Below are 25,375 nucleotides of genomic sequence, written 5' to 3'. Positions count from 1 at the left end.
CTTGCCAGGTTCTCTGAGAGGGATGGAGGAATTGAACCCGGGTCAGCAGTGTATAAGACAAATGCCCTACCTGCTGTGCTATCGCTCCAGCCCTAACACTGTATAATACATGTTTATAAATTACATGCATTTCTCGTGTGCACCCTTGAAAATCAACATATATAAAGACTACATTAAGTTCACTCACTAAAAGTCCAATTTTATTTTTATTTTTCACTGTATAATCTTCATCTTTGTCCCAATTTACCCATTCCCCCCCTTTTATTCAGATCATCACAAAAGTTTGTTTTTGTTCTATTTAGTTCATCTGTTTGTAACCACATATCAGTGAAGTCTGTAAGTCAAGTATGTGTTCAGATGAGCATTTCACTCTACTGCCTCTCATCCCCTGGTCCCAAATCTCTTGGTTTTGTTTTGAGGCCGCACCTGGTGTTGCTCAGGAGTAACTCCTGGCTCTGCACTCAGGAATCACTCCTGGCAATTCTCAGGGTACCATATGGGATACCAGAGATTGAACCTGGGATAGTCGCGTGCAACCAAGTGCCCAACCTGCTATGCTATCTCTTTGGACCTGGCAAGGGTACTAGGTCTGATGCTTCACACCAGAAATGAGACATAAACATTTGTACTTCTGCTGCTCTCACCTTGCAAAATTTCTTCCTTGCTCCTTCAATGACTAAGACATGACATATGATCCAAACTCCTGGCAGCCGTTACATGGACTATCCAGGGCTCAGGGTAGTTGTTGCTCGCGGGGTCTAGAGGAATGTGAGTCCTTTCATCTTATTCTACACAAAGTGTGTCCTACCTACACCCCTCAGCAAGGTGCTTCTCATATCCACAGTGAAGAAGACCAAGACAAAGACCAGGGCACTGCTTGTCCGTGTTAACTTACTTTTCAGTGGCTTACAGGTTCCCTGGAAGTACGAGAGATGTTGCCGCTGAGGATGTTGCAGGACTGCTCTGTAGACAAAAACCTGGTTCTAATGTGAGAGGCTCACTGGTCTGACTTGTTTATGGTGACTCTCCCAACTGACAATCCCAAAATTTATAAGGAAGCATAAAGTATAAAAATAAGCAAGGCATCTTTCAATGTTTTGCCCTACCAGACATTAAGAATTATGACCATGTTTTAATTAACAGTGTGTTAATGGTATAGTAAAGAAAATTGACCAGTAGATAAATAGGAACTTCTATAATGTTAGTACTGTAGCATATTAGTGAGGAATGGAGAGGGGTTATCCAATAAATGGACCTGAAATAAGTGAATATCCATTTAGAAAAAGTGCTATTGTATTGCTGTCAAATCATAGATAAGAAGCAACCACTCCAAATGAATTAAGGACTCATATACTAAAAACTGAAACTTTTAGTAGAAAATGTAGGTCAGTATCTTTTGGAGTGTGTTAAAAGTGCTTGATTAGCAAGATATCAAAGGCATTACAATGAAAGAAATGATGGATAATTTCATTTACACTGATCTTAAGAAATTCTGTTCATAAAGTAGTTTAGGGAAAGTTGATTGTTATGAACTGAAAAAAGACATCTTGTAATCCAAATAATCAACAAAGGGTTAATGTCATGAAGTTCAGGTGACCATTACTAACCAACACAAAGACAGACAACCTAATAGAAATGGGTAGTAGACAGGATCATGCATTTCACAAAAGAGGACCCACGGCTGGCTAATAAACATGATAAGATGTTCAATTGCAATAATCTTCGGGGAACTGCAGGCCATGACCCCAGGGAAAGTAAAAAAGTCTGACAGTAATATTTTTTGGAAAGGCTATGATTAAAAACCATTTCTTAGTAATTGCTGTTGGGAGCATTATTTGTGCAACTACTTTGGGGAAAACATCTAATGTTATCTTGTAAAGCTATAATTTACATAATCTGCAACCAAGAAATTTCACTCTTAAGAAAGTTCCCAAGAGGAATCAGCAGATGTATAGGAGGAGATGAACACAACAATGTGGATAGCACCGTGTAGGGCAGCAGAAACCCAGAATCATCTGAAGTGCCTTTGAGGGTAAAGTGAATCAAGTATAGTCTTAATTCCATATTTTATTCTTTGGACTTTTAATGTTGCGAAATATTTGAAAATTATTGAAATGGTAATGTATGTGTATCACTTTGTTAGAGGCATGTTCACCAGTTTCTTCATTTGTGTTGATAAGTTTGCCTGTGCTTGATTCTTTTGCTTACTTATGTAGATTCTCTCTAAGAGTTCACTGTATCATGTCACTGTTGTCCTGTTGCTCATCGATTTATTTGAGCGGGCACTAGTAACATCTCCATTTGTCCCTATAGCGTTCAGGGCCAGAGGAATGAGGCCCATTATTGTTACTGTTTTTTGCATATAGAATACACCACGGGTAGCTTGCCAGGCTCTGCCAGGCAAGATTCTGCATCAGTCTCTTACGGGAGCTGTTTTATAGTCTCTGGATCTTGGCTGTTGATGAGATTACACAGAGCCGGGGCAGTTCGTGGGTGTGGCCAAGCTACTAGATAACTGGGGATCTGGGTGGAGGAGGCCCAGTCCTTATGTGAGCAGGCTTAGAGTTCTCAGCCACGGTCCCGCATACCTGGGTTCCTCTGCTGGTTCCTTCATGCGTGAGGCTCATCTGAGTGTGTGGAGAGTGGCCTTGAGCATGGCTGTGGCTGGGTTCTGAAGGTTTTTGGCTGCCGGGCTCTGCTTAGGGCAGAGAGGGAAACTCAATCTGCCCCTCTCTGAGGTACTTCAGTGTAGACAGCCAGGCGCGGGGACAGGAGACTCTCTAGCTTCTCTAAGATTTATTTTGTAAAATTACCATATGGGAATGTCCTACCAATATTCCCACGACCTGTTATTTCTTCTTTTACTACCTCTATGTTAGATTCACTACCTCTATGTTAGATTCAAATTTCATTTACAGCAATTATCACCTGTAAATTTTTTTGCTGCACTTGAATTCTTTTTTTTTTTTTTGGCAAATTCCCGGGGAAATTAGGTACTTGATTTATTTCTAGCTCTTAGCTATTATAAACAGCTCTGCAGTGTTTTATTTTTTTTGTATTCTTAGGGTAGATACCTTGGAGTTGAACTGCTGCATCTCATAAAAGTTCCATTTCTGATTCTTTAAATAAGTTTTCATAATGTTTTCCATAGAGGCTGAACAGTTTATATGCCCAACAGCAATAAGTAAGGAATTTTTTTTATCTCTACATCCTCACCAGCACTTGTTTTCATTTTCATTTCATTTTCTGTTTTCATATTGACCATTCTTACTGATCACTGTCACTGTCATCCCCTTGCTCATCGATTCGTTTGAGCGGGCACCAGTAACGTCTCTCATTGAGAGACTTATTGTTACTGTTTTTGGCATATCCAATACGCACGGGTAGCTTGCCAGGCTCTGCTGTGCGGGCTCGATACTCTCGGTAGCTTGCCAGGCTCTCCGAGAGGGGCGGAGGAATCGAACACGGGTTGGCCGCGTGAAAGGTGAATGCCCAACCGTTGTGCTATCGCTCCAGCCCATTCTTACTGGTGTGAGATAATAATTCATTGGTTTGATTTGCATTTCTCTGTTTATTAGTAAATGTTATCATCATCATCATCATTAGTAATGATGAGCTTTTTTTTTTTTTTTTTGCTGGCCCTCTATATGTCTTTCTGGAGAAATCTCCAGCTCTCCTTCCTGCCCCAATTTGTTGGCAGGGTTGTTTGGTTTCTGTTGTTGTTAAGTTTTATGAATTCTTTTTATATCATAGATATTAACCCTTTGTTAAGTTTAGAGTGTGTGGTATTTTCCCCCATTTATTATATCTTTTTCAGTCTCTTTGTTTCAATTCTAGTTATTTTTCTACCAGATCCAAACTTCTTAGCCAACATTTCTCTACTAGTCAGAATTAGGACGAAAAAAATTTATTTTTTAAGTAAAATTTTTAAATTAAAAAAAATTAATTTAATGATATGTCCAGTCTATCACAAATCATGAGACAATATTCATGTATTTCTTAGCATATTAAATGGAATATCATTTTTTTAAAAAGTAAGCAGTAAAAGATGATCAATTTTAATACGATATAGTAGTCAACTAACAGCTTTCAAATCAAATACCTTTATTCTTGGACTTAACTGAATTCAGAATTTTTTACTTAGACATTTTAATATTATATAGGTTTTGCCATAGAGTTAGACCTAATTAGACTTTGGGAATGTTATTTAAAGAAAGCCATTTTATGTTTTGGGGGCCTTTGGATTCAGGAAACTGCTCTGCCTAGTTTCTTTGCATAAGCATGCTGCATTATTCTTTCAACTTTGAGTATCTCCCCATAAATTGATATATCACTGTCATCCCGTTGCTCATTGATTTGCTCGAGCGGGCACCAGTAACATCTCCATTGTGAGACTTGTTGATACTAATTTTGGCATATCAAATATGCCACGGGTAGCTTGCCAGGCTCATCCAGATGTGTGAGTCATGTCAGTACTAGGAGTGTGCTCCAAAGGCATTCAGAAGTTTAGCTCTTGTCCAGTGTTGTCATTTTTCCATGTAACTTACTGAATTTATAGAAATATAATAGTAAAATATGTGAAACGCTTTCAAATTTTCTACTTTTTTTAACACCAAAATTCATTGTTTAGGGTAAAATACCTGCTTCAATGAAACGGAGCAATGTGTTAGAAATGATGAAGGAGTGGAAAAATCGCCCAGAAAGTGATGATGAAAACATAACAGATGAAAAGAGTTACTATCCTATTCAAGAACAATCAGGAAGTGACCAAATCAAAGGAAATTACAGTAATATCATTAGTCCTACAAATGAAGAGGAGGCTAATCAGGTAGGAAGAAGTTATTTCATTTCTCTAAAGGGTAAAATACATTGTTAACATTTTAAAGGGTTTGGGGGAGAAACACTGTTTCTTTTGATGTTGGCTTGTAAGGGAAACCATTTGTATGGTCCTCTCTGTAAAATTAGCCAAGCCTCTCCTCCAGACTCATGATTTAACAATGTGACTTTAATGTTTTTCTTAATATCCCAAATTAGTACATTTTAATCTTAAAAAAGATACAGTGAGGGAACAGACAGTAAATATTTTCTTTTCTGTGGGCCACAGTAGTCTCGCTATAGTCTCCGTTATATAGTTTCAAGTGTGATGCAATAGCATGATAATAGCCATCAACAGTAAATGAATATGATTCTGTTTCAGCAGAACTTTGCTTACAAAAAACAGATGGTATGATAGATTTAGTCCATGGCCAAAGTTAATCCTTTTTGTGATTTATCAGACTATACACTTTAAAATGGGCTTATTAATTACCAAGAAAAAGACAATACTTTATCAAGTTATTTGCTCCTAATTTTACGATAGCAAGTTCTTTATAAATTTTATCATTTTAGCACATTAGATAAGAATGTGGTTTTGTTTTTTTTGGTCTTTGATAATTAAATATCCTACTACTAGTGGTGACTGTGTTCACTTCTGGGTTACTGAGACATTAGTGAGAAGTTGCTATTTTTTCATTCTCTGGAAAGCCTAAAAATAAACTGAGTGAGAGAGGGACTGAGATGGTCACTACTTGGCCTCACCCAGGAGAGTGTAGCATTGAAACCGTACCCTTTCACGCTAAGGCTCTTGTCCAACACCTGCAGAAAGGAATCTAGTCAAAAGGTCTTTTGTTTGATTTTTATGCACTGGGAATTTCATCTGATAGCCAATTACTATTCACTAAGCTTAACATTTATTTATTAAGATGTTTTTTAAATAATCCTATTTCTACAATATAGACAAGTTTATTAAATCCCCTTTGTCCTCTCTAGTCTGTTAACAGTTTCTGCAATATTTAGAGCAGCCATGACATACTCTTGCCTTGCATGTGGCAAACCCAGGTTAAAATCCCCAGCACCCATGTGGTACCCCAAGCCCCACCAAGAGTAATTCTTGAGTACAGAGCAGGAGTAAGCTCAGAGCACAGCTGGTGCGGCACAAAAAGAAAATTAGAAATCTTAAAAATCCGATTTTGAATGAGTGGCTGTGGGAATGCAGTGGTTTAAAGGGAGGATGCCTAGATCACCCTGGGCCTCAGATCATAGAGAGGGGAGTGAAAGAAATAGAGTAGAGGGGGAAGGAGAAGAGATGAGAAGCCATGGGGAGCAGGTGTCAAGGGGACCTAGGTACATGGGTGGTGTCAAGGAATGATCATTAAATATCCAAACCCTTGAGTCAACAACACTGAAATTATGAGACCCACACTTTAATAACTAAACTTCTAAAGGTGCCTGCCAAGATGAAAGGCTGGGACAAGGGGTGGGGTTTTGGGAGGGAACCTGGGAACATTGGTGGAGGGAAGTCGACACTGGTGGTGAGACTGGTACTGAAACATTGTATGCCTAAAATTCAACTCTGAATAACTTTGTAAATCAAGTGCTTTAATAAAATAAATAAATTTTTAAAATTTCTCTTTCTAATAAAAGCACTTAAAATAAATATTTTTTTAAATGAACATAGCCAGTAGTCAAAACAACAAAAAACTCAAGAAAGCTAGTGTAACTTTCGGAAAAAAATTATTAGTAACAAGTTATCACTGATCTATTTTAACAGTTATTACGAATTATCAACAAAATTGCTGAATTTTAAATTAAATTTTAAATTCTAAAAATCACTAAAAATTCTTGTTTGTATTTCTTTACTGAACATAATTCCAAGAATGTTCTTTAATGAGCTGGACATTTTATATACATATACACAATAATACACATGCTCTCACACGTACACATGCCCTCCACACAAATATTTTCATTTTTATATACATACATACCAATATGTATACATATATATAAGTACATGCCTAGGCACGCTTTTGTCATCTTGAATCATAGCTAAGGTTGTCATGAGATCTGATATAAAATATTCTTGTGGAACATATGATTAGTTGTCTATAATATATTTTTCCATTTTTCCGCTGTGCTTTTTACATCGCCACCTCCTTCCCTGCAAGCCACACAGTGTGGGACTTGCGACCTCCAACGATGGAAAAGAGGAATTAGAATTGGAGGTATTTGTAGCTGCTAGAAGTATAAGAATATAGATTTCTACTCATCAACAGGAGGAACCTTTCACAACTAGGCTTACCTGTAATAGTTGGACCATGAATAGTAAACCGTATCTCCCAGTCATTTGGTACATACATGCCGGCTCTGGAAAGCTACTTATTAGAAAAACCTTAGCAAGAATTCTAAGATGGATAGTAGTTTGTCATAGAGGTTCTCCAAGAAACTTTTGCTGCTTAAGTTTTAGCTATGACATTGTGAGAAAAATACCTTATCTTTATTATTATTGTTGTTGTTGTTATTATTTATTTATTTATTTTTAATGGATCCCTGTGAGGTATAGTTACAGAGTTACAAACTTTCGTGGTTACATTTCAATCATACAATGATCGAATACTCATCCCTCCACCAGTGCCCCTTCTCCACCACCAATGATCCCAGTATGCCTCCCCACCCACATCTTGTTCCCCCACCCTGTCCCGCTTCTGTGGCAGGGCATTCCCTTTTGCTCTCGATCTCTCTCCTTTTGGGTGCTGTGGTTTGCAATAGAGGTACTAAGTGGCATCATGTTCGGAGAAATACCTTATCTTATTTTTTTTTAATTTTTGAAAAGGTTATACCATAAAAAAGACTTTTTATACATTTGACATATTAAGTTGTTTTTGATGAATGTTTATAAATAAATGTTATTTTGTTGCATATATTAAAGTTGATTTTATACTAAGAAATTACTTGGGTATTTTGTTGTTGTTGTTTTCTTGCAAATCTCCATTAACAGTAAACGCAGTACTAAAAGTTCTAAAGTAATAGCTTCACTTCAAAAATAAGATTGGCCATTTACTCTTAAATCTACACAGGAGTCACACTATAATTAATGTTCCTAAGAATGAGATTTTAATTTTATTAAAATTATTCTATAAACACTGTAATTTTCCCATGGGAAAAATTTTTATTAATTAAAGTTAGATTACATGGTTAATTTGTTGTGATTATATATAAATAATTTGTATGCACTAAATTAAGAAAATGTATATGGGTCTTCATTTAAATATTTGGAATTTGGCTATAATTTCAATTGAAATCTCCCAGCATTTTGAATTTATCATTGTATTGTCTTTTTCTTTTTTTCTTTCATCTTTTTTTTTTTTTTTGGTCACACCTGGCTGTTCTCAAAGCTTACTCCTGGCCTGATCATTCTGGTGGGGGTGCTCCCTCGGTATATAGAGTACCCAAGGCCCACATGCAATTCGCAGGCAATCAGGTCATAGGTTCTACTGAAGGATTCAATGATGATATGCTGCTTTGATCCTTCAAGCTGCACATATACCCTGCCATGTGGTGCTAGGGATCAAACCCTGCTACGGCATATGCGAAATAGGTACCCTAACTGCTGTACTGTCTCCTGGCCTCTCATAGAATTTTCATTTTTCCCTCTTGACAATCTCACAGATCCACAGAAAACACCTGATTTGATGTTTCCCAAAAAAAAACAACTTTTTGCTAAGTTGGCAGGGCTCTTGTAAATCTAGTAGGAAAAGTGAAGATTTATTAGAAATAAATATGCTCGAACTAAGCACCTTCATCTTGACCTAAGCTACTCAGTTCTAAATGCCCAGGACATTATGGAAAAATGCAGCCAATATTATCTCATTGTTCATCGTATAGCACAAATTTGGTTCCAAATTGTTGGCATTTGGTGATGTCCCTTTTCTTCACCTTTCTATCCCCAACTTTTAGCCTGTCTCAGGTAATCATGTGCTTGGGGATGAAAGCAATTTTCTCTTTGGTGGTGGTGAAGTGAGGTAACTGTGTGCACCAAGACCATGTATGTCAGCACTTACAAATATATTATCTCAGTTATAATCACTGTCACTGTCACTGTCATCCTGTTGATCATCGATTTGCTCGAGCAGGTCCAGTAACATGTCTCCATTCGTCCTAGCCCTGAGATTTTAGCAATCTCTCTTGACTCGTCCTTCCCAACGGTGCCACATTAAAGGCTCTTCAGGGTCAGGGGAATGGGACCTATCATTGTTACTGTTTTTGGCATATGAATATAGCACGGGGAGCTTGCCAGGCTCTGCTCTGCTGTGCGGGCAGGAAACTCTCGGTAGCTTTCCAGGTTCTCGGAGAGGGGGAACTAAGCTATAAGGTATCAAGGGGTCACTTCTGGGAGCTTGGTTTCATAGTCTCTAGATGTTGGCTGTTGATGGGATTACATGGCTCTGGGGCACTTTCTGGGTGTGACCACCTAGCTATTGGAAAATGGGGGAGCTGGGTGGGAGAGACCCAGTCCTAATCCAAGCAGGCTTGGAGATCTCAGTCTCGGGTCCCACACACCTGGTTTCCTGCACTACTTACTAAATGCAAAAAAAGCATACAAAAATTACCTCAGATAAAATATTTTTTAAATGTTCTCATATATGTCTTCCATTTTACAAGTCGATATTTCATATAGTTAATATTTGTGTTATTAGCAACCTTTTAAATTCTCTTCAGTTGGTTCTTAATCTTTTATCAGGAAAAATCAAGACTTTAAGACTTTAAGCTTCTCATTCTAATTTGATTCAGCAGACTATTGCTTAGTGTGTAATATTCCTTTTAATGTTTCTCAGTGAATTCTAGTAAGTGCCATAATACTTTGATTATTTATTAAACTCGGAAAACAACTGAATAGAAATGAATGTCCAATTAAAATTCTTTCTTATAGTTATGGAGGAAGGGGCTAAGAAACTCTGGATGTGTTAGACATGTATTTGCATAAAAAGGTTCTGTTTTTCCTAACGGAGAAATTTATGGTAATTAAAGTAGGGCCGGAGAGATAGTACAGAGGGTAGGGCATTTGCCTTGAACGTGGCTGACCCAGGTTCAATCCCCAGCATCCCATATGGTCCCCCAAGCACCACCAGGAGTAATTCCTCAGTGCAGAGCCAGGAGTAACCCCTGAGCATTACTGGGTGTGGCCCCAAGCAAAAATAAATACTACAAAAAAGATGAAATGGATGTTGGAAAGTAATAATAAAGTGCCTAACACACTATTGAATATATTTGCTTATGAAAATAGAAGGTTTTGTGATGTTTAACTTTCTTGTATTAATCATGATTGTTATAGTAGATTAATATCTACATATATATACATAGCCAACATTTAATCTAGGCTTGACACGAGAAAGACAGACTTTGAAAAAAAAGTTACTTTAATCAATTAAACATATTTATGTGTTTCAAAGATAATTTTTTAATTGAAATAACATTGAAAGGAAATAGTTGATTGTGGTGTGTATAGATGGGATTTTATGTGAAAAAATAATTTTAGTAGTATTTTATTTGTGTGGGATAAACAGTTTTGCTCTTGACAGATCTCCTACCCTTACTTTTTATGAGTCCTGTACATATTTGGTGGTGCTTCCACAATTTTGCTACACCTTTATTCTCCAATACTGAATATATGGTACATATTTCAAAACACTGCGCTTAAAGTATCTTGATGGCTAAAAGCACAAACTTCAGACTGAAGCTGTCAGGATTCATCTTTTGGCTTTGCCACTTTTAGGCAAAGTTGCAAAGCTTGAGCAAGTATCTTGGTCCTTATTTTCTCTATTTTCTTTTCTTTCTTTCTTTCTTTCTTTCTTTCTTTCTTTCTTTCTTTCTTTCTTTCTTTCTTTCTTTCTTTCTCCCCCCTCTTCTTCCTCTTTCTTTCTTTCTCCCCCTCTCTTCTTCCTTTCTCTTCCTCCCTTCCTTTCTTTCCCTTTCTTTCTTTCTTTCTTTCTTTCTTTCTTTCTTTCTTTCTTTCTTTCTTTCTTTCTTTCTTTCTTTCTTTCTTTCTTTCTTTCTTTCTCTCTCTCTCTTTCTTTCTCTCTTTCTTTCTTTCTTTCTTTCTTTCTTTCTTTCTTTCTTTCTTTCTTTCTTTCTTTCTTTCTTTCTTTCTTTTCTTTTTTCTTTCTTTCTACCTGCTTCAAGGCTACTTTGGTATAGGTGTGAAAATAAACTATTTAACAAGCTAAGGAGTATCATTTTCTTCTTTTAAAAAAAATATTTTATTGAATCACCGTGACAAAAGTTACAAAGCTTTCAGGTTTAAGTCTCAGTCATATAATGATCAAACCCCCATCCCTTCACCAATGCACATGTTCCACCACCAAGAACCCCCATATACCCCCCTCCCACATCCACCCCCCACCTGAGTGGCTAATGATCTTCACTTTATTCTCTCTATACTTTGAATGCATTCAATATTTCAACAGAGAACTCACTATTATTATTTGGAATTTTCCCCTAACAATCAAACCAGCTGAAAAGGCATCATTTGATAATTTGTTTTCCATTGCTGAGAATGAAGATTATATGAGTTCATGCGGCCACAATAGCAGCCATGCGGTTTTGGATTTCTGTTATTTTAGCTCAGTTCACAGTCTAGATGCATTTCTATAAGAAGCCGCGGGGTGCCAAAATGGGTTAGTAGACCTCCCGGATCCTAGTTTTTTAGGAGCAGAGGGGCCCGTGTCATGCGCAGCTGCTCCAGATCTCATCTGGCAGAGCATGCCGGTAACACCCCCATCCCATGATCTCTTGCGTGCCACGTCACTGCAAGCTCATACCTCTGGGTTGTGAGTTCTAGAAGATGGCGGACGCCACATGGGCGTTGCTGCTGCCGCTGCCGCTGCCGCAGTTGCTATCTTTCCCGTAGAAAGAAAATGTTGAGAGAGAAAATCCTTCCCCCTCCCCAGGCGGCACGGGGTTGTAGCTCAGTTCACAGTCTAGATGCATCTCTATCAGAAGCCACGGGGTGCCAAAATGGGTTAGTAGACCTCCCGGATCATAGCCTTTAAGGAGCAGAGGGGCTGTGTGATGCACGACTGCTCCGGATCTCATCTGGGCGGAGAGCATGCCGGTAACACCTTCCCCCGCAGGAGTATCATTTTCAAAGGTGCTATGTCCAACCTACACATCCTTTGAGTTTCGTAGTATGTGGGTACTGTGATAGGTTGGATTTCTTTTCCTGATTCTTTAATCCCTCTGTGTAAGGGATTTATGCATTCATAATTTTTTGCTTGTGACTTTGCCATTTTCCCTTCAGAACAGATAGAAGGTATTTTCTTGCCATTAATGTTCTTAGCTTACTTTAGCTTTTGGATCATAAGGGATGTGATGTTAGCAGAGACTGTCAAAGCAGCTACAATGACTTGGCTTATTTTTTTGCATTTCTAAAGTCTGCGGTAAGAGTAGGTCTGCAGAGAACTCTGGTTCCAGAATTATGCAGATTTGTGGAATAGAACTAACACTAATATAAAGCGTGATGTGTAGCCTATCTTAAACCAAAATTTACCGATAACAAATAAATTAGTATTTATTGTTATAAGATACTGGAGCTTTTGCAGTTGTATGTAATTGTACAGAAAAGACTTAACATACCAGTCCTGATAGCCTTAAAAGCTTGCAAAGTTGGAAAGTCCTTAGTTAACTTCTGGAAATGTAGATTTGGGGAGGATTGTTACTATTAGCTGTCTAAAATGATTCATTGTTTTTTAATCTTTATGGTAACTGTAGGTTACGCTGACCATCTGTTTTCATTCTGGCAAGTGCAAGGCAGAGGCTGCCTGTATCACTAGCTCCCAGTACAATCCGTGGTGCTGTTTCTAAGAACTTCCTTGATTGGCAGCATTTACATGTGTTGTCACAACTTGTTGCTTGGGTTATTAATTGCATCTCTTGTGATGCCTAGAAAAGGACAAGTTGACACTTGAACCTGTTTTCTACTGGACTTTGCCTCAAGTGCATTTTCCTGTCACTGATTGTACTTTGCAATGTTGCTCTGAAATAAATCATAGTCTTGAGTACAACTGTATGATTCTGTGGGTATGCCTACTGATCGCTGGCAAACTTCAAAACACAGAGACCTAACTGCTTCAATAGCTTACTAATTCAGGTACAAATTCAGGTATAACTAACATGAATCCTAACCTGTTTAATTTGCTCTTCATTTTTTCTCCTTTTTTTCTTATTTTCTTTTTTCTTCTTTATTTTTAAATTTTTATAACTTTTGTAAGTCATCAGTTTAGTTACAGAAATTCAGGATTCCAACACCAATCCCATCGCCATTGAACCTTCCCACTACCATTATCTCCAGTTTTCCCAACCACCCCTTAAGCCTTTTCACATAACAGGTCCTCAATAATTTATTTTATATTGCTTTTTATAAACAATTTGCTAAAAAAGATTAAAAAATCTTTCCTTAAAAGAAAGTTAGTAAAGATTGCCTCACCATGAAGATTACTAAGATATTTTTACAAGTTAAGCATTCTGCGTTTATATTTTGTTAATCGAGATTGGTTGCCTTCTACATTATATCTTACTCAATCTGGTGTGCTACTACTGGTTTATCAGTATTGTAGAGCTTGAGATGTAACTCTACAAAGTCCAGAATTTTTAACAGGATTATATAGCTGGAGTGAATTTTTTTTTCTTGCGTTTTGGGTCACATTCAGCGATGCACAGGGGTTACTCCTAGCAGTGCTCAGTGGACCATATGGAATGCTGGGAATCGAACCTGGGTCAGCCGCGTGCAAGACAAATGCCCTACCCCATGTACCATTGCTCCAGCCCCTGGAGTGAAATTTTTAACTAGATAGCAGCTTTGGAGCATGTGAGTGGCTGCCAGGGCTCCAGGAATACAGGGAGATGGGGGAGGTAACCCATCCCTGACTTGTGAAAGCCTGGAGATTTCACTCACAAAAACCTTCATTCACCAAAAGTAGAGAGATAGTATGGGGAATATTGTCTGCCATGGAAGTAGTGGGAGGGTGGGAAAGGTGGGGGTATACTGGGGAGACTGGTGGTGGGGAATGTGCACTGGTGGAGGGATGGGTGTTTGATCATTGTGTGATTGTAATTCAAACATGAAAGCTTGTAACTAGATCTCATGGCGAATCAATAAAATAGAATAAATAAATAAACCTGCATTCATGAGTTTTTTTAACAGGTTAATTCCTGGATGAGGCAGTGGAGCAGTGGAGTCGAGCCAGAAGCATGGCTGTGATTGTTGAGTGTCCACTTTTATATTTTTTATCAAATCACATAGTTGTTCTTTATTGGGTTTCAGTCATACAGTATTCCAACACCCATCCCTTCAACAGTATACATTTCCTATTACCAATGTCCCCAGTTTCCCTACTGCAACCACGCCATCCCCCAAATCCCATTTCCCAACCCAACCTCTGTGATAGGCACTTTTCTTCTCTCTCTCTCTCTCTCTCTCTCTCTCTCTCTCTCTCTCTCTCGATCCATCTGGCATTATGGTTTGCAATGCAGGTACTTACACGTTATCATGCCTATCCCTTCAACTAATCTCAGCACTCAATTCTTGTCCGGAGTGGTCATTTCCAACTGTCATTGTTATGGTAGTTCCTTCGCTATCCTAACTGCCCCCTCTATTTGTGGCAAGCTTCCAACAGTGGACCAGTGCTCCTGGCCCTTGTCTCTACTGTCCTTGGATATTAGTCTCATACTTTTTTTCTTTTTTATATCAGGCAAATGAGTGCAGTCATTCTATATCTGTCCCTCTCCTTCTGTCTCATTTCACTCAGCATGCTACTCTCCATGTCCATCCATTTATAAGCAAATTTCATGACTTAACTTTTCCTGATGGCTGCGTAGTTTCCATTTTGTAGATGTACCATAGTTTTGTTATTAAGTCATTTGTTCTTGGGCACTCAGGTTGTTTCCAGATTCTGGCAATTGTGAATAATGCTGCAATGAACATAGAGATGCAGATGGCATTTCTGCTGTGCGTCTTGAGACTCCCAAGGTATATTCACAGAAGTGATAGTGCTGGGTCATACAGAAGCTCAATTTCTAGTTTTTTGAGAAATTGCCACATTGTTTTCCAAAAGGCTGTGCCAGCTGGCATTCTGACCAACAAAGAATGAGAGCTTCTTTCTCCCTGCATGCACACCAGCACAGGTTGTTCTTGTTCTTTTTTGATGTGTGCTAGTCTCTGTGGTATCTTGAAATAGTATCTCATTGTTTTTAATTCCATCTCCCTGATTATTAGTGGTAGCACTGTAGCATTGTTGTCCTGTTGTTCATCCAGTTGCTTGAACAGGCATCAGTAACGTCTCCATTGTGAGACTTGTTGTTACTGTTTTTGGCATATTGAACACGCCACAAGGAGCTTGCCAGGCTCTACCTTGCGGGTGAGATACTCTAGGTAGCTTGCCAGGCTCTCTGAGAGGGACGGAGGAATCGAATCTGGGTTAGCCGCATGCAAGAAATACACCCTACCCACTGTGCTATCGCTCCAGTCCATTATTAGTGGTATAGAGCATTTTCCATGTGCCTTTTGACCATTTGTATTTCTTCTTTAAGAAGTTTCTGTTCATTTCTTCTCCCCATTTTTTGCATCGCTTCCATTTTGTGGGCTGGAGCAGTAGCACAGCGGGTAGGGCGTTTGCCTTGCATGCGGCCGACCCAGGTTCAATTCTTCCGCCCCTCTTGGAGAGCCCGGCAAGCTACCAAGAGTGTCTCTCCCGCACGACAGAGTCTGTCAAGCTACCCATGGCGTATTCAGTATGCCAAAACCAGTAACAACAAGTCTCACAATGGAGACATTACTGGTGCCTGCTCGAGCAAATCGATGAGCAATGGGATGACAGTGACAGTGACAGTTCCATTTTGTAGATGTACCATATTTTTTTCTGGTAAAGTTCTACCAGTATCTTAAATATCTTGGATATTAATCTTTTATCAAATGATTGTTGGGTAAATAATTTTTCCCATTCTGTGGCCTGTCTTTGTATCTGGTCACTGTTTCTTTTGAAATGCAGAAGCTTTTTAGTTTAATGGAGTCCCATTTGTTTATTTTTGCTTCAACTTGTTTGTTTAGTGGTGGTTTATCTCTGAAGATTTCTGCAGCTTCAATGTCATGGAGGTTCTGCCTACATTTTCCTTCACATACCTTAATGATGGACTGAACAATAACACAGCGGGTAGGACGTTTGCTTCGCAAGCAGCCGACTGGGTTTGATTCCCCCATCCCTCTCAGAGAACCTGGCAAGCTACCAAGAGTATCCTGCCCGCAAAGCAGAGCCTGGAAAGCTATCTGTGGCATATTCGATATGCCAAAAACAGTAACAGCAAGTCTCACAATAGAGTCGTTACTGGCACCCGCTCAAGCAAATCGATGAACAATAGGACGACAGTGCAGTGCAGTGCTACCTTATGGATTCAGGTCTGATGTTGAGGTCTTTAATCCATTTTGGTCTGACTTTTGTGCCTGGTGTTAGAATGAGGTCTGAGTAAAATTTTTTGCATGTGGCTGCCCAGTTTTCCCCGGAACTACTTGAAGAGGCTTTTCTTGCTCCACTTCATATTTATTGCTCCTTTATCAAAGATTAAGTAATTATATATTTGAAGGTCTGTGTCAGGATATTCAACTCTATTCTGTTGATATGTGGGTTTGTCTTTATTCCAACACCATGCTGTTTTAATTACTACTGCTTTGTAGTACAGTTTGAAGTTGGGAATGTGATGCCTTCCATCTTTTACCCACAAGGATTGCTTTAGCTTTTTTTTTCATAGAGGTTTATCATTTCATATGAATTTCAGGAGTGGAATGTTTAATCTATTTCTTAGAAAAATGTCATAGTAGCCTTGTAGAGACTGCAATGGATTTGTATAATACTTTGGTTAGTATAGCCATTTTGACAATGTTAATTCTCCCAGTAATAAGCAGGGGATGCTCCTTTATTTCCTCGTGTCATTTTTATTTCTTGAAATAGCATTTTGTAGTATAATCTGTTATTTTTTGCTGTGTCAATTGCTCATATGGACTCTAGACTTTCATAAATAATGAAGTTTTTGCCCCTTCTTCTATTCCTATTGGAATCTCCTGTATAAGGCCTAGGTTTCACCACAGGCTTGACTAGACTCTCAGAGTTGAAGGACTATATTAGTGAATGCTTTCAAATAATTTCCCTGTTCTCGCAAGCCTGACGTTTCCTTAGGGACTGAGCTGCTAGGATATGCTATGCATATCTTTTCCCCATGGAAAACTGTTCATTCTGGTAAGCTATAACAAATATTGCTTTGATGCTAAATGTGTTCATTTGAATCCCATTCATCTTTTATCCTGACTTTAAACTATAATTGTCGCATGTATTAGGTTTGTGGAACTATAAATCCTACTAACGGTGTTAAAATGTTTGCTTTATATAGTAATATATATTTCCAAGAAGTAAAGATGAATATTTGTCTATGTACTCAGACAGTCACCATTTCTGGTGTTGTTTAATATCTAAAAATCCAGGTTTCCATTTGGTGTCATTTTTCCATTAGCCTGGGGAGCTTTATTTACGTTTACTATATCACGTTTCTGTTAACAATAAATTATCTCAGGTTTATTTTATTTGAAAATATATTTTGCCTTAATCTTTGAAGAATTTCTATTGTTTACTGATTTTGCAAATCAATGAACAACGGTACGACAGTGCTACTGATTTCTGGATTATAAGTATTTTAGGACCACACGTTATAGAATTGTTCTACTACCTCTTGGCTTCCAGTTTTTCTGATGGCTTAGATAATTAAAAATATTATCTCCCTATATATCATGTGTTACTATTCTCTGATTTTTTTCAAGATTTTCTCCTTAGTTTTCAGTAGTTTGATAATGAATAATATTGCTGAGCACTGTAATAGCATTCATTAATGTATTCTTCACATTTATCGTGCTTGGGTTTTGCTGAATATCTTGAATCTATAAATTTGTATCATTGTCATCTTTAACACTATTGTAACTATGTTACCTAACCAATAATAAAATTGTTTTCAAAATAAAAATAAGGTCATAAGTGCATGGGTTAGCCTCTGCTTTTTTGTTTTGTTTGGCAGTCAGGGATCAAACCCAGAGCTTCATACATGCAAAGCATGAGTTCTATCTTACTTTAGATACCTGATCCTTTCCTATTTTTAATAACAACTTTATTAAAACATAATTAGCATAACAAAATTCAAAATTTAAAATATACTAGTATGTTGCTGGAAATATTGTATAAACCATTTTCCATTCCAAAAAGTAACTCACTGTTAGCTGTTACTCCCCAAACTTCCCTCTGCACAGCTCCCGGCCACCATTAATGACATTTTGTTTCTGCATATTTACCTGCTCTGAATCTTTTATATAAATAAAATAATATGCTAAACAATAAAGCATTCAATGCATAAATTTATTTCTTGCCAATTTGGAAAATTTTATAATTTTAATTTTTTGAGACTAAATATGGTGCGTCATTTGACTTTGTTGTTTTGTTTTGTTTTGTTTTGCTTTTTGTTTTTACTTTTTTTTTTTTTTTTTTGCTTTTTGGGTCACACCCGGCGAAGCTCGGGGGTTACTCCTGGCTCTGCACTGAGGAATCACGCCTGGTAGTGCTCAGGGGACCATATGGGATGCTGGGAATCGAACCTGGGTTGGTCGAGTGCAAGGCAAACGCCATACCTGCTGTGCTATTGCTCTAGCCCCTTTTTGACTTTGTTTTATAGGTCCCTGAAGCTCTATTAATCTTTTTTCAATTTATTCTTTATTTTTGTTTGGGTGGGTGGGACACACTGAGTGATGCTCAGAGGCTAGTCCCAGGTCAGTGCTTAGGGATTACTCCAGAGGTGCTTCATGGGGTGGGGGTGAGAAGGCGGGGGAAGTCAGGTGATGCCACAGATCAAACCCATAGTTCTGTCATGCAAACCATATGCTCCATCTCTGAACGCCATCTCCTAAACTGAACACCTGTTATTTCTTCTTTTCTTTTCTTTTTTAAAAAATTTTTTTGTCCTCACCATCAGTATTCCAGATGAACTCTCTGCTCTGTGCTTGGAAGTCACTCCTGGCAATTCTTAGGGGACCATTTGTTGCTGGGTATCGAACCTGTGTTGCCATCATACAAAGCACGTCCTTGGCCTGCTGAGCTGTCTCTAGCCCAGCCAATCTGTTCCTTAAGTGAATACTTTTTGTTGCTTTGACTTCAGGTTTATTCTTTCCTCTGTTATCTTATTTTCCTTCTAGACCTTGAAAATCTGGTGAGTATTTAATTCAGATATTTTTATCCTAGAATACCCATTTGGTCTTTTTCATTTTTGTTTCTATTTAGACTTTCTCCTCAAGTAATATTTTTCTCTACACTATTGATAATTGTGATAACTGCTTTAAAACTTTTAAACATAAAACAAAACACCCCTCAACACCCCACCAATTCAGCTGTGTGGATCAGTTTTCCCATTATGTTGCCTTTGGCCCTTTGTTGCTACCTTCCTGTATATCTTTAAATCCCACATATGAGAGAATTCATTCTATATTTACCCTTTCTTTCTGATTGACCTCATTCTGCATGATTCCCTCTAGTTCCATTATCTTGCTGAAAAAGTTTCAAAGATGACCCACCACCTGGGTCATCTCCAGGTCGCTGTTTGTTGATTATTATCTCTGTGAAGTAATTTTGCATTGTATTGTTTAATGTTTGAAATGTTATAGTGTGCCAAGTTATTATATATTTCCTCCAAAATATATTGATGTTGCTGTTTTAGCAGACAATTAATGGCACAGTTGGTTGAACAGACACTGCAAATTTTCTCATAGCAGCCCAGATCTCAGGTTGGTTCAATTATCATTAATTGAGTAGAATTTAGGATGATTTTCTTCTGGTTACTCCTTTCATGAACTCACTCTATTTTTAAGTGCCTCTGGTTGCTCATACTCTATCCTATGATTCTTTAGAACACAGAAAATGTCTTTAAGATTTTTTCTTTATTGATTATGATTCTGTAGTTAATAATGGTTTTTCATGCATGTAATTCCAACACCACACCCATCACTACTATACCACCAGTGTACCAAGCTCCTTCCCCAAAGGACCCAAACATTCCTCCTTTTCAACTTCCCTAAATCCCACCAACTCAATTGTGTGTGTCATTTCTCCTTTATGTTGCCATTTGTTCGTTGTTGCTACCTTGCTGTGCATCTTTATGTTTTACATTCTGTATCTATCCCTTTCATTCCTAACTGCTTTCATTCAGCATTATATCCACTAGTTCTATTCATTTTACTGAAAGTTGCATGATTTTGTTCTATGTTAGAGCATCATAGTGTTTTATTGTGTTCATACACCATAATTTATTGATCTATTCATTTGTAGTTGGGCATTTGGGTTGTTTACATATCTTGTTTTTTGCACTAAGTGAAAGACAAACTTAGGAGATGTAGTATGAATATGTATACATATATGTATATGTATATCCTTTTGAATTTAAAGGTTTGTACTTTGGATATAGAAGCCAAGAAGTAATATTGCTGGGTTGTATAAGAGTTCTATTTTTTAATAGATATTCATATTGCTTTCTCTGAGTCAAACAGCATTCCCACCAACAATGGACAAGAGTTTTTTTTTTCTCACAACAGCACTGATTGTTTCCAGACTTCTTGATATGTGCCATTCTCACTGGTGTGAGATTGTATCTCAGTATTGTTTTGGTTTACATTTCCTTAATCATTAATGATGATGAATATATATATATATATATTGTTTTTTGGGTCACACCTGGCGATGCACAGGGGTTAGTCCTGGCTCTGCACTCAGGAATTACCCCTGGCCATGCTCAGGGGACCATATGGGATGCTGGGATTTGAACCCGGGTCGGCCGCGTGCAAGGCAAACACCCTACCCGCTGTGCTATCTCTCCAGCCCCGATGATGAATATTTTTATATATGCCTGGTGGTCATCCATATGTCTTCTTTCTCAGAGTGTCTGTTCATCTCCTCGCCCAATTTTTTATGAGGCTATTGGATTATTTGTTGTTCAGTGTCATGGATACTTTATAGACCTTGGATATCTTCACTTTTATCTGATGTATTGTGTGATGTAAATATTTTCTCACATTGAGTAGGGTCCTTTGACCAGGTTATCTGTAGCTGGGCATTTTTATTATACTTGAGTTTCTTTTGCTGTGCAGAGGCATTTTAATTTGATGCAGTTCCATTTGTTTATTTTTATTGTTGTCTTTGCCACTGTGATCATCTTGCTGAAAATTCCTTTACACTTTCCTGCCAGAAAGTTTTCTCCATATACTTTATGTATTCTGGTCTAATCTAGAGATATTTATTCTGCTTTAAATTTACTTTTGTGAATGGTGTAAGTCAGGCTGGAGCGATAGCACAGCAGTTGGGCTTTTGCCTTTCATGTGGCCGACCCGAGTTTGATTCCTCTGCCCCTCTCAGAGAGCCCGGCAAACTACTGAAAGTATCGAGCCCGCGTGGCAGAGCCTGGCAAGCTACCCATGCGTATTGGATATGCCAAAAACAGTAACAATAAGTCTCTCAATGAGAGACATTACTGGTGCCCACTTGAACAAATAGATGAGCAACAGGATGACAGTGACAGTGAATGGTGTAAGTTATGGTTCTAATGTTTTTATTTTCTATATATAGCTATTCAGCTTTTCCAACACCATTTTTGAAAAGATTTTCCTTATTCCACTTCATGCATCTAGCTTTTTTTTGGTTTTAGATTAGATGACATAAATCTGGGGACTTAATTAAAGATGTTCAGTTCTATTCCATTGGTCTGTAGGTCTGTCTTTTTTCCAGTTCCATGCAGTTTTGATTATTGTAGCTTTGTAGTATAGTTGAAAGTTGGGAAATACAATGCCCCGTATTCTTCCTCTCTTAAGATTTCTTTGCCTTTTGGAAGTTTTGTGGTTCCATACAAATTTAAGTAGAGTGTTTTCTATGTCTTTGAATTTTAATGGGCATTGCATTGAATCTTTGGGTAGGACAGTCATTTTGACACTGTTGATTCTTTTGTGGCCAAAGAGATTGTGTACAGGACAGGTTGCTCACTATGCACATGGCCAACTCTGTTCTACTGCTGGCATCCCTTATGGTCTCCTGAACTCTTACTCAGAGTGATCCCTGATTGTTGAGCAAGGAGTAAACCCTGAGAACTGCCAGCTGTGTCTCTCCTCACTACCACCAAAGAGAGAGAGAGAGAGAGAGAGAGAGAGAGAGATAAAGTCAATGTTGATTTTTCCAATCCTTGGACAGGGAGTGTCTTTCCATTTTCTGGTGTCTTCTATTTCCCCTAGCTAAAATTTATAGTTTTCACTGTATAAGTCTTTCCCTTCCCTTATAAATTTGACTCATGTTATTTGGTGTTTGGGGAAAAATTTGGAAGGGGATAATCTTTTGAATGTCTTTTCTTAGTTTATTATTTATGAAGAGAAATACCATAAATTTTAGTTTTTTTGTTTGGGTGTCAAAGTGTTGCTGTCAAAGAAAAAGCATTTTGTTTTTTTAAAACAGATAGACCCTTAAAAAGCTGTTCATGACTCGGTTTCAGTCATAACAGTGTTCCAACACCCATCCCTCCACAAGTGTACTTGTACATTGTACAAGTCCCAACATCAGTGTCCCCAGTTTTCCTTCCATTGCCCCCCACACACCCCTACTCTGTCTCTATAGCAGGCACTTTTCTTCTCTCCTTCTCTCTCTCATATATATGTATACATATATATACATATGTGACATTTCAGTTATTATAGGAATTATGGAATCCAGAAAACAGTGGAATGATATATTTAAAATCCTAAGAGCAAGCCAAAGCAAAAAACAACAATCTAAAATACTAAATGGTGATAATTTTCTCCAAACTTAAAGATTGAATTAAAAAGAACATTTTTGAGTTATTTAAAAGGTGATAAAATTTGCTACAAGCATACCTTGCTATAATGAATACTAAGATAAAAAATCATAGTAAAGGAAAACAATCCCAGATGGAAGAACTGAACTATAAGCAGGTATGAGGGCACCAGCAAGTGTAAATATGTGAGTAAATACAAAATTCTGTTGACCATAGCAATAGTAATAAAAATAAGACTTAAGCTTTCATCTCATAATCTGCAAATATTGAACAGAAGTAGAAGAAATAAAATGATAAAAAGATATTGTGAATGACAATATCAATTTGAAAATGTATATGAAATGCTTAGCTTCCATTTAAAAAACCGACAATCTGAATATTTCTGCATTTATTTAGTTTTGGCTTTAGAGCCCCAACAATGTTCTGGGGTTACTCCTGGCTCTGCACTCAGGAATTACTCCTGGGAAATCATATGTGACCATATGGGATTAAGTTTGGATTGACTGCACACAAAGAAAATGTCTGCGTGCTGTACTATCACTCCATCCCCAATTATATATTTATTTTAATGAATCTGTAATTAAGAGCCTTCTCAACAGGAGCCAGAAGGATTGGTCAATGGTTGGAAGCTTGCCACAAGTGTGTGTGGGGCAAAGGACAGTTAGAATAGAGAAAGGACCAATATGGCAATAATACTTAGAAATGACCACTCTGTACAAGAACTGAGTATTGAAAGTAGGTAAAGGAATATACATTTACAACATAAAAACATTTGTCTTGTAAACTATAATGCCCCCAAAAAGCGGGTGGGGGAACTGGGGACGTTGTGGTGGGAAATGTACACTGGTGGAGGGATGGGTGTTAGAACATTATATGATTGAAACTCAGTCATTAACAACTTCGTAACTGTGCATCTCACTGTAATTCAATGAAGAATGAATAGGTAATTCTTTTTTCAAAAAGAGCTTTCTCTAAAGAAAACTCCAGTCCCAACTGATTTCGCTGTTTCTAATACTTCTAAGTATTAAAAATTGAATATTTCCTATACTTAAAAAAGCAAAATTAGAAATGTAGCAACGTTTGAGACTATTTCCCAAGTCATTTACAAGGCAAATGTAACACTGGTACCAAACCATGACAGGGATATTATTATAAGAACAGTTAATATTGCTTATAAATATTCCAAAACGTGAAAACCCAACCTGGATTCATAAATATGTAAAATATATATAATGCTCAAAATGATGTATATACTGCAGGAATATATTTCAGGAAAGTTTGAATTTGCATCCAAAAATCAGCCAATGTAATTCAACATATTAGTAGGTTAATTATAAAAGCTACATAGTTACCAAAATAATCTGTTAAAGCAATGATAAAACCCTCAGTAGACTTGAAAAATATGGGTGCTTGTTTCTCATATTAAGAATTTTATTTTTTTAGTGCTAAGGGCTAGAGATAGTGTACAGCAGATGGGGTGTTTGCCTTGCATGTGACTGACCCTTGTTTGATCAGCAGGTCTGCCTGAAGGCCCTTGAGCATAGCCAAAAGTGAAACCTGAACACAGAGCCAGCAGTAAGCTCTACGCTACTGACTGTGGCCACAAACAAAACAAAACAAAATTTAAATTAAAATTGTTAATATAATTCTTAGTGGCACAAATATTAGCCACTTTCTTACTGAAGATAGTAGAAAGATAAGAATCATCTTTCTACTTCAGCATTGTACTAGTGCTTTCAACTAATGAACCAATGCAACTAAAAAAGATAATTAAATACATTAGAAAGAAAGAATAAAACCATATTTACTTATAACATGATTGAATATGTAGAAAATCTCAAGGAATCTACAAAAGATAAAACAGGTTCTCCTATTCCAGATCTCTATGCAAAAATTAACTGTATTTTTATTATTAACAGTGAACAATTAGAAAACAAATGTCCTCATTGTTATTGTAAAAATAAACTAGTGATGGCTCTGACAAAGTGCATAAAAATATTTATACTAGCCCTCACAATTTTGCTGAGTGAAATTAAAGGAGACTATACACTTTTTATAGAAGCAACGGGAGTAAGGGTCAAGGGACCAAGGTAAATTGGTAACATTAAGGAGTAATAAAGCTTAATAATCAAACCACAAAGTCAACAACACTGACATTGCAAGATCCAAACTTTAATAACCAAATTTAAAACATTCCTGTCAAATAGAAGACTAGGGCTGGGGGTCAGGGGGTAAGTAAGGGAATCGGTGAACACTAGTGGAGGGTTGATGACTCTGGTGATGGGTTTGGTGATGGAACATTGTACGTCAAAAATACAACTATAAATAACTTTGTAATTCACGGTGCTTTAATAAAGTAAAATATTGAAGAAAAAAGCATTTTCAGTTCCATACTACTTGTAAGAGATCAGTATTTTGTGTATACCAATTAATCTTGTCAAACCTTAAATCATCAGAACTCAAGTATCAGTATTTGTTTTCTAGTGATAATTATATTGTTTGCACTGTAAAAAATAAAAGCAAAAAAATAAAGAAAACCATATGAAGCTATGTATCAAGTTAATAGATTGGAAATTTTGATGTTGTAAAGATTCCAATTTTCTCCAAATCAATTTACAACATTAAAGTGATCCTAACAGAAATTTGGAGCTTTTGATTT

At 37.4% G+C, this 25,375-nt stretch overlaps 1 protein-coding gene across 1 annotated transcript in view; it reads left to right on the top strand.

Moving 5' to 3' along the window:
• The window catches only part of STK33 (serine/threonine kinase 33), a 232,261-nt gene that overhangs the window by 189,576 nt on the left and 17,310 nt on the right, over window positions 1–25,375 (top strand). The window contains exon 12 of the mRNA XM_055142785.1: window positions 4,631–4,828. Coding sequence (XP_054998760.1) covers window positions 4,631–4,828 — 198 coding nt within the window. The remainder of the gene's footprint in view (window positions 1–4,630; window positions 4,829–25,375) is intronic.

Source organism: Sorex araneus, chromosome 6 (assembly GCF_027595985.1).
Source record: "Sorex araneus isolate mSorAra2 chromosome 6, mSorAra2.pri, whole genome shotgun sequence".
Classification (NCBI taxonomy): domain Eukaryota; kingdom Metazoa; phylum Chordata; class Mammalia; order Eulipotyphla; family Soricidae; genus Sorex; species Sorex araneus.
This window is presented reverse-complemented; position numbering and strand designations above follow the sequence as displayed.